Source organism: Eupeodes corollae, chromosome 2 (genome assembly GCF_945859685.1).
Source record: "Eupeodes corollae chromosome 2, idEupCoro1.1, whole genome shotgun sequence".
Classification (NCBI taxonomy): domain Eukaryota; kingdom Metazoa; phylum Arthropoda; class Insecta; order Diptera; family Syrphidae; genus Eupeodes; species Eupeodes corollae.
The window spans coordinates 115,984,158-115,994,966 of record NC_079148.1 but is presented as its reverse complement, the minus strand read 5'-3'; the positions used below and the strand labels follow the sequence as shown (position 1 = coordinate 115,994,966).

The 10,809-nt window shown below is 33.2% G+C and overlaps 1 protein-coding gene across 1 annotated transcript; it reads right to left on the bottom strand.

The window, feature by feature from the left end:
- Positions 1–1,317: 1,317 nt before the first annotated feature.
- On the bottom strand, positions 1,318–10,350 carry LOC129948097 (pyrimidodiazepine synthase-like). Its single transcript, XM_056058929.1, has 4 exons — positions 10,118–10,350; positions 1,994–2,580; positions 1,817–1,938; positions 1,318–1,653 (listed from the first exon to the last, which is right to left on the bottom strand). Exons 1-4 carry the CDS (start codon positions 10,143–10,145, stop codon positions 1,623–1,625), a joined length of 768 nt encoding a protein of 255 aa, XP_055914904.1. The 5' UTR covers positions 10,146–10,350; the 3' UTR covers positions 1,318–1,622.
- Positions 10,351–10,809: the final 459 nt, after the last annotated feature.

The following is a 10,809-nucleotide window of genomic DNA, read 5'->3' as shown; positions in this document are numbered from 1 at the left end:
TTTCCAATAAAGTTGCCTTAATTGGAAAGCAATTTTTTGGCAGCTGGAAAATAAGATGCTAGAAACTTCCCTAGCTTTCAAGTCCCTTATGTGGCCTGAACCTGCCCATTTATTACACTGTAATTTATTTATTTTGTGCACAATTTAATCTATTGTTTTATATAAAAAGGTTCCTTGTCACATTTGGAAAGAAATAAGTAATATTTTCCTTACAATACCAAATACAGTGCTGCAAATCAAGTCCCTTAAATTTTCTGAACGTGACCAGTTTATTTATGTGGAACTGCCAAACCAAAATTAAAATAAATCACTTGCAGTTAACAAAGTAAATTCCAGTTAAAAAGTTTTGCCAACTTAAACTTATATACCTACCTCTATACGGGAAACTTTTGAAAACAATTGTAAGTCTTGAAAAACATTACAAGTTAAAGCTTTGGCGGCCCATTTCCAATTCTTGTTGACATGGCAAGATGACTGGCCCTTTTTTATTATCCCTCCCCAGGCACAGCCAACTCTCGAGTGTTTGGTGAAACCTACTTTCAGTTAATACAACGTCTTTTTTCAAAAGATGCACGTTGAGTCGGGAATTGCACCAATTTATGTTAAATCATTAAAATAATATGCAGATTTTGTTACAAGAGCGATGAGGAAAACCAAGTTATGACCTCCACCAGTCTGTTTTTGAATTTCTTTTTTGCATGGCGCATCGCCATTTAAGCCCGCAGCTACAATTTTCAGAGCAAGAGTTTAAATATTAAATTTGAACTATGTGTATTCCACATCGGTCAGATCTACCTTATCATTTCAATAATTGTAACACAAATGAGTGTTCCGATATTGAACCCATATCACGAATTCCCTCGTAATCGCAAACTTTTACGAATGCCGACTAAAAAAACTATTTACAAATAGGTTACTTACTTAAGGTGGCGCTACAGTCCATTATGAGCTAGGGCCTTTACAAATAGGTTCGTAGTGGAAAATCTCATACAATTTTTCATTACGAACGGTTTTCGTGATACAGTTTTTCGAAATTCCAAGGCGTCTTGTTTTGCGATCATGTCTTAATTATCGACAAAGTTTCATATTTCTTTCGACTTTCATGTTTCCCTTATGATATGATAGTTGTTAAATGTATGTAGTATGTACTAGATGGTATGAGTTTGGAGACCAGGAATGTTTGTTGTCAAACAAAATCAAAAACTTATAGAATATGGAATATTAAAAGCTAGAAATTATAAGATAAATAACATCAAAAATATAACAATAAGAAAAAACGAAATATTTTTTAGCTGTTAGTGATGAAAACAGTCAAGGTGTGTATGTGATTTGTTGTTTATTTTTTCATTTTATCAAACGTACATTCCAGATTAAGTTGATAGAAAAAGTCTTTAAGATAAATTTATACAATATCAAATTATATATAAGAAAAAAAAGTAACAAAAACAAAACATCTCAACTTTTGTGCAATTGCATTCGTAGAAAAATAACTATTTTAAATTTTATGAGAATGTCATAGAAATAGAAAAAGAGATAGAGAGAGAGAAAAAAGTTCGTCCAAACTCAAGATTCAAATCTTGATATATAATTTAACCATCAATCTCCTTGTCGATTCGTAGATTTCAAACAGTTCTCTGCCTCTTAGTCGAATTTCTGAAATCATAATTTAAATTAAAATAAATACAAACTTGCATAAAAACAAACAACACAAAAATCAACACTAAAATTAATAAACACATCTTTTTTGTTGGTTAATATGTTTTACTATTAGTAATTCACAATTAAGTGTGTTCTTGGAATTAAGTATGATGCTTACACGAGCATGTCGTATTCGGGGGTGTTAGTGCGACGTGTTTTGATGAATTTAGCATGAGTCTCTCCGTCCAAATAGGAACCCTTGACAGCTGAATCTTCAATCATCACCTCACGCCATTTGATCTAGAATAGAATTTAGTAAATAAACAAGAAACTTTTAAGAGCATTTTTATAATACCAGATTTTTGAATCTTTCCTGATCCATTTCGTATTTATCACCAAGAAGATATTTTAACATCTCTGCACGTTCACACCACGGCCAAATCATGTAGTCAATCCAACCAGGCTTATCACCACCAAAGTAAGTTGTCTTACGATCACCAAGTTCCTTTTCGAAGATATCCAAACCCTGGGAGATATCAGTTAGAGCTCCTGGAGAGTTTTCCGGTCCATTTAGAAGAACTTTATGAAGCGAACCAGTCACTGGGCCAAAACGTTCAACGAGAATTTTATCTTGAGCTTTTTTGAGGGGATCTTTTGGAAGGAGTGGATTTTGTGGATACTTTTCATCCAAGTATTCACAGATAACAAGCGATTCAATTAAAATAGGATTTCCCTGCTCGTTGGCCAATTCCAGAGCTGGTACTTTTCCAAGGGGATTTTTTTCAGCAAGCCATTCGGGTTTTTCGGTGAGATTAATAAAAATTGTATGATATGGAATGTTCTTAGCATCCAGCACTAAGTGAGCACGATGGGCAAATGGACAGAATCGCATTGAATAGAGACGTAGTTGTCCATCGTCGGGTAGTTTTGGACATGCTGATCCTAGTAATTTGTAAAATGGAAAAGCAGAGATTAGTATATCTTGTCTGGAGGATAGAGATTAGAAAAACAAATAAATAGGAATAAATCAAATGTGAAGGTTGAAAGTCAAAACTGAATCAAGGAGGTCATTTGTAAAGGTAATTAAATTATAAATGGTGTTTTTTAATATGTATGAAACTTGGAAATGGAAATAAATGAAAGATGATTTCTTTAAATTGACATGAAGTATACTTTATTAGAAACATAATCATCTGTCACTAAAATTTAAATATGATTTTGGGAAAATAACTACAATAGCTCTGTTGGCTGTAGTCTAATCTGGAAGCTCAATTTTCAATGACTTTTACCAACAATTGTGTCCGTATATTGATAAATATTGTCCATCGTGGTCAATCGTTTCGGGTTTATCGGTTAAGTATAACAACTTCACGCATTCCACAAAAAATAGTCAAGCGGCGATAAATCGCACGATGTCGGAGGCTGATTTGCAAGTCCATATCGTGCAACTATGCAGTTCCCAAACATTTCCTTCAATAAACCAATTTTGGAACAAGCTGTGTGACATGTTGAATTTTTAAAGAAGTAAGGGCCAACTACTCCAAATATGGCACTTTTGTTTATGGACGTATCTATTTAACCAAAGCTAACCTTCAGCGTTAAACAAAACTCTGCGCCTTATATATTTCAACAGAGCCATGATTTCCAAAATAAATTGGAACAATTTGGAAGCGTTGTTCAGGCGTCAGTCTAAATAAATAAATATCGGCGATACCAATTATGGATAAACACCCTTAATCCGTGGGTAATGAAAATGATGTAAAATAAAAATGAACGATGATTTTTATGAACAAAAATTGAAGAGCAAAATTAATTAGTCCGCCGTTTTACTGAGCCCAGAATATTTATTTATTTATTTAATCTACAAGAAATATTACAGCTAACAGATATAAGCACTCCAAGAGCAAATTAAAAAGTGAATAAATATAAAACTTCAGTTTTAAATTTATTACGATTAAGATTAAAAAAGTCAATATTTGAAGACACTTCATTGAAATATACAATAGATCTTGATAAAGTTTCATTAGTTCCATAATTTTGCATGTGAATTCTTTGGAATAAGAAGACTCTTGCTCTCTTAGACCTAGCGGGAACATAGATTGGTACCAAGGCATAAAGAGATGGACGTTTAATATGGTATCATAGTAAGTCTCTAATAAGCATTACACAATTAATTTTTCTTCTTGATTGTAACGACTTTATTGTAATTGGCATCTAGCCTCATAACTAGGACTAAAGTTTTCTTAAATATATATGTATTTTGTATATCGACTTTAAATTTGTTTAATCCGATCAGAATGAACTACATATGTAAATAGGACTCCAAATAACATCTGCGTATTCCAAAATTGATCTGACGAGAGATATATACAAGGATAATAACACGAAAGGATCTTTAAAGTCTTTTCTATTTCGTTTTATGAAACCTACCAGCGAGTTGTCCTTTAATGGAAGGTTAGGGATCAAGAATAACTTCTAAGTCTTTAATACTTGAAACAAAGTTAAATAACAAAATATAAGATTTTCTGGAAAAAGAAAACGTATTACACTTTTTGATATTGAATTTAAGGCCATTGATGTGACACCAATTTGATAAAGAATCAATGTCAGATTGCGTAAGTTGACAATCGTCCCAACTCGAAACTTTTGAAAATATTTTCAGATCGTCCGCATATAATAAGCATTCACAATAATTAAAGACCGAGACAATATCGTTAACGAACGTTATGAAAAGGAGCGGACCTAGGTGACTACCTTGCGGGATACCTGATATACACTGAATTTTCTTTGAGTATGTATCACCAATCTTAACTTGTTGTGTTCTACAAGATAAATATGACGATAACCAACGAAGAAAGTAAGAATACCAAAAATCTTAAGTTTTTTCAGAAGTGTTTGATGGGTTCACAGAATCAAAGGCTTTACTAAAGTCGACCACTTGAAATTTTTGTTCCATAGCTTTAGTGACGTACGAAGTGAAATAAGTTAAATTAGTAACAGATGATCGACCTGATACAAAACCATGCGGTACTTCTGATAAATATTCACTTGTAAGAAAATCAAGCTTTATTTGCACCATGCTTTCAAACAATTTGGAAATTGCGGAGAGTTTACAAATACCCCTATAATTTTCTACATCATTTTTAGAACCTGATTTTTATATAGGAACCAAGTAAGAAAGTTTCCATTCATAAATAAAAATACCTTCTTGGAGGTTCTTGTTGAATATGGAATCACATGAGAACAAACGGATTTGAAATAATTAGCAAATAATTCAACTATGGAGTCTAAATCCGACGATTCAACAACTCTGAAAAGCATGGTATTTGGAATCTCTATCGATTTTCTTTTAAAATTTACAAATGACAGAACGAGTTACTGTTCTTTTTGATATTACTTTCAATATTCAAGATATAAGCTCTATATAGAAACTTACGGGGCGACTTTCCATTACCGCAGCACGAATTTCCTTCTGATTTTTTTTTACAGTTAGATAGGGGTCTCAATAGAACATGTTTTAAATATTAGGGCGAGGAAACAACTTTAAGTCATAAAAAAAAATATTTTCTTTTTCGGACTTAACCCTACTTTTTTGTATTGCATTTTTTGAGCCTAAAACAAGTTTTTTTTAATTGATAGCAAGGCGTACTAATAGCTAGGTATGTAAGGGGGGGCATGCTGCCCCCCTGCAACCTCCCTGCTTTGGGGTGGGTGCGAGTTTGGGTATATGCAAAGTACTTTTCCATTTGAGCACTAAAATAAAAGAAATTACCAAGAAAAAAAACAAATATGGCAACACTGAACAAAAAACAGGGAAGAAATGTCAAAATCAACCATTTTTGTATATATATTTTTGTTTTGTATGGAAAAAGGTGAACTTTAAAAATTAATTAAAAATAGAAATAAATGTTTCCTCGCTCTAAAATTGCTATAGTTATTATTTATTTGCACATATCTATCGAATAAAAAAAACCGCGAGTCGAAATTCGTGCTGTGGTAATGGAAAGTTGAGCCCAGCTTTCGTAGCAATAGGTCCACTGTTGATCTCTTGGTTCATCTCTCCGAACAGTGGAACAAATCTTTACATAGTTTTGGAGAGAGTAAGATTATTGCCCTTGATATTTCAAAAGCATTTGATAGGGTTTAGCAGTAGGCTCTCTTTATCGAAAATGCGTGCGTGAAAATGAATCCCTCTTTCTTTGGATAAGTAATTACCTTTCGAATCGTTCAATACAGTTTGTATTAGATGAATTCAAGTCTGAAAACCACAAAACAAATGCTGGTGGGCTGTTTTATCTCCAACACTCTTTCTCATTTTAAGTAACGATCTCCTGTATACAACTTCTAATCCAATACATTGTTTCGCTGACGATAGCACTCTTAGCTTTTGATATTCGTTTCCAGACTCTCAACCCTCCTCTTCGGATGTGGAACTGCAACGACAAAATATGATAAGCTCATTTAATTCCGACCTAAAGAGCATTGTACAATGAGGAATAATAAACCCCGTGGAATTTAATGCTTCGAAAACGCAATGCTGTCTTGTATCGTTAAAGCGAAGTATACCATTATCCATAAATGGCACTTGCATCGAGGAAACTGAACATCTCGATATTCTCGGTATGTTTATCACCAACCACCTTTTGTGGAACGATCACATACGCGATGCCGCCAAAAATGCCGCAAGATTTTTGTGTTTTCTAAGGCGGTGCAAGAAGATTTTCTCCCCCTCTGATCTGGCTGTTATTTACAACACTTATATACGTCCAAAGCTTGAGTATAATCCATATCTGGGCTGGTGCTCCTGCAACTTACTTAAGCCTCTTGGATAGTATTGAACGTAGAGCATTTAGATTGATTGGTGATATTACCATCATAAGATCATTTACGTCACTTGAACATCGTCAAAATGTTTCTTGTCTCACCCTCTTTTACCGTTATTTTAATTTTGTATGCTCTAGAGAAATAGCCCTTAAACAGTTCAACCGTAATACACGTGCTTCTAGGAATGCTCATCAATATACCCTCGAGCCCAACTTCAGTCGTACTGTCAAGTACAGAGATTCGTTCTTTAGCCGTACTATGCGAATTTGGAATGCCTTGCCACACTCTGTCTTTCCCAGCCATGGAATTTGTTTCGAGAAAAAGGTGCATTACTTAAATTAACTTTGTTTTCATCACAACATATAAAAATTATAATATTTTTCTTAAAGAATTATCGATATGATTAACTTGCACTAAGTTTAAAAAATATAAAAAATCAATAAATGAATATAATGGAAATAACATTTTATCCGCGATTAAGGCGATTCTTCATAGAAAGAACTAGGTTTTAAGTAACTTCCGGCGAAATTTTGTTGCATTCTTCCAATATATTGGCGTTTAAATGGTTTTTATTACTTAATTTTGATTTTCGGGCCTTTTTTCCTAAATAATCTCAAAGATGCTCAATGGGATTAAGGTCTGGGGATTGGGGAGGATAAGGCAACATTATAGAGAAGCCACTCCTTTACTATCCTTGATGAATGTTTAGGGTCGTTGTCTTGCACAAGTAAAAATTCATCTTTAAGGCCAATTTTTTAAGCGCTGGATTTCAAATTTTCTTTTAAAATATGTAAATATTTGTTTTTTCCATTGTTGTTTCTACAAAAACTAAATTTCCCACACCATTGGACCCTATAGCTCCCCAGACCATAACATTTCCTCCTCCATGTTTAACCGTTGATTGCAAATTCTTCACATCTAATGCTGTGTTTGGTTTCCTCCACACAAATCTGCGACCGTCCGACCCAAAGACATTAAACTTGCTCTTGTCAAGGAATAATACATTCTTCCAAAAACCATCTGGTTTCGAAACGTATGCATTCGCATAGTTCAAGCGTTTTGAAACGTTTGCTTTTGAAATATAGGTTTTCTTTTTTGTACCGTGCGACCATTATATCCCTTTTAATGCAAAAAGTTCCTTACAGTTTGAGGGTTAAGTGATACTCCATCATTTGCTTGAATATGAGCGGCTATTTTGGGAGCACTTAACATGGGATTTGCCTTTACCATTCTTTCTATTTTTCGTTATATTTGAGTGTCTAGTATTTTTGTTGACCTCTTCCTGGGGCCACTTCAAAGCTTTTATTTTTCAAATAATTTTTTAATACATATTGAACTGTAGACCGTGGTCTACCAATAGTTGGCGATATCTCAGCATAACTTTATCCGTCGTTTCTTAGTTTAAAAATCAGTTTTCTTACTTCAAAAGGTACGTTTTTATGAGAAGCCTCCATTTTCAAAATAAACTTCGCAAAATAAAAAAAAAAAACAATTGAAAAGATCAATACACTACGCCATTCTGAGCCTAAATCTCTCAATATTATTACAATACACAATTTACATTTGAAAAAGAACCGTTATTTCCATTTTGTTAGAGAAGAGAGCAGTGTACGAACATTTGTTTGATGTACGAGCCAAAAACACTCCATATAAAGATATAAATCCTTCGTACGTACCGCCCTAAAAAACCTATTTGTAAACATTGTTGTATTTGTAATGTGGAAGAACTCAACAAGAAATATTGACGTGTTTTCGCGCATACATAGAAACACTTACTGAGTTTTTTGGGGAAATTTAATAAATTAGAGTAGAAATTACACGCACACTATGAAAAAGTTTATGAGGTTGATTTCCGGTTTAGCATATAGGCAAACCAAGATGTCTACCGATGATTTATATCTTTATATAGAGTGCTTTTCGTACCGTCAATTTTTAGACATTCCTGGCAAAATTCTACAAACGGTAAAAAAAACATAAGGCAAAGCTCGAACATTTTGTTTTCATACAAATCAAGTGAGCTACTTGGAGGCACATAACTTACAATAAAAAATACATATGCTCTGGAAAAATCATTTAAGTTGACGGAGATGCAAACTTGTTCAATGTCCGAGGTTGGTAAAATAACTTCTTGAAAGCAATGATGGGATCGAACAGCGACAATTATCCCTCCTCCACGTTCTCTAGATGATTTACATCGATCGCGACGATAAACGTCGTAAATACTGCAATCAAATAGTTCTGAAGAGACAATTCCGTTATAAAGCCATGACTCAACAATGATGATAATATCATAGTATGTAACACAAGTATTTTTAAAAAGATCGGGTACTTTGGTTCGGAGTCCACTTGCATTGTGGAAATAAATCTTTAACGACGAAAGACGAACATATGTAGACTTTAAAGCATTCGTTGTTAGGTTGTTATCCCTACGTTCTTCTCCAAGGAGTTTTTTGGCATACATATATATAAAAGGTCGTATTTTGACACCTATCGGCCAAAAATACTCCACCGGAACACCAATTTTAAAATTGACGAAACCATGCTTACGATCCTTATCTGCGTTACCTGATAGTTTGTGGCACACAAAAAGTGATGTATCTTTTCCCAGGCTAGTTGAAACAAATGCAATAACTTCATCTGGAGTGGTGCCAATATGAAACCATTTGAATTTGTATCTATGCATATCTTTTTAGAAGTAGTCTATTTCTTAACTGGTTTTAATGGCAACAATTATTATAGGCAGCGAAAGAGACACATGTAAAATGAACCTTTGGGCTAATGTAATGGAAAGTTGGAAACCACATAAACATAACTATTCCGACTTCACGGTAGAAGTTAATTGTTTTTATTAACATCATCATGACTTGGTACTTATGAGTTACCTACCTAAGAAAATAAACTTCCATAAACTATCACCTATTGCTAATTACAGACGATGGAAATACCTAAATACCTACCTACGTTTATGTTGCTTAGTTGAGAAAAGAAAAAAAGACATAGTTTTGCTATGATCATACTGTTGTGGAATGCGGTATGTAATAGAATACAAATAATTTAAAATTATGAACCTAATCAAATCCATTCTAATGCCATGAGAGATAAATGTGGATATTTATTCTCCAAAAAAGTATCTACATACATACATGTTTTAATTGCTTTTTTCTTGAAACTATGTCATGCTAATGAACAAACGAATATAATATGTACATAAATGTAGATGATTTACATCATTATTTGATGCCCAAAATATACTCCAACTTCAAGTGGCCCTTCCAATTCAATTCCTCCAACAACAAAAACAACAATACATATTTGAATAGCAAAGCGAATCAATGACGTCAAACTCCAAAAATAAAAACGTGAAAGGGTAATGAAATCGAATTAAATGTGCGAATGTCACGACAACTTGATATTTCATTTAATTCAAATTGAATCTTTTAAAATATTTAAAATGTGCAAAATATAATCAATCTACAACTTTATGTAAAGGTATTAATAGATGAGGATAAAGAGATAAATTGAAGCTGTTGATCATTTTATTGATTTTTGTTTGAATCAAAAGAAAATCGTGCATTGAACTTGCGTTTCAAATAAAATAAATTGAGAAAGGTAATGTTTTATTTTCCTTAGAATTTAATTTTTTGGCAATATTTACCTTTGCTTAAATGTTTGCCGGCACTCATTGTAGGAATAATAGAAAGATAAGTATTTTATTAAAATTTTAAGTAGATGTATAGATTTTATATAAAATTGATTCGTTGGGAATTGAGATGAAGGCGTTGCACTTTCACTTGTACAAAATTTTTGTCGGTGTCAGTCGGGGTAGAGTTTTAGTCGGCTTTTAACAAAAATGTCTTCACTTGCAACTGAGTTTGAGTGTTAAGTGATGAGTGATAATTGAAAGTTGTTGGTTGACAGATAATACTTTGAAATAAAACAACAACACAGGAAAAGATTGAGTGGGATTATTTGACAGTTAATACAAAAGCTCTTTTTGTTGTTGTGTCGCATGGGATGTGTTCGTAAGCCATTGTGCGTAAGTTCACACGGTGCAGTGAATGCGTTTTATTATCAAAATTATCCAATCCAAATCACATCAAGAAAATAAAACTAATATTTAAATAATTTTATTCAAAATTGCCGTCAATCGTTTTGTGCAACTAAGATTTTGGAGCGACTTTCCATTACCACAGCACGAATTTCGTTCTGATTTTTTTTACGGTTAGATAGGTTCAATAGAACATGTTTTAAATATTAAGGCCAAGAAACGGCTCAACTTTCCATTACCGCAGCACGATTTTCGACATGGTTTTTTTTTTATTTGATAGATATGTGCAAATAAATAAT

Bases quoted from the DNA above. Each gene is read 5' to 3' on its own strand.
- LOC129948097 (XM_056058929.1), bottom strand. From the start codon at position 10,145: ATGAGTGCCGGCAAACATTTAAGCAAAG. The intron at 1,939-1,993 runs GTATTATAAAAA...ATTCTATTCTAG, and splicing joins AGGAAAGATTCAAAAATCTG to ATCAAATGGCGTGAGGTGAT. The intron at 1,654-1,816 runs GTAAGCATCATA...TTATGATTTCAG, and splicing joins CCCGAATACGACATGCTCGT to AAATTCGACTAAGAGGCAGA.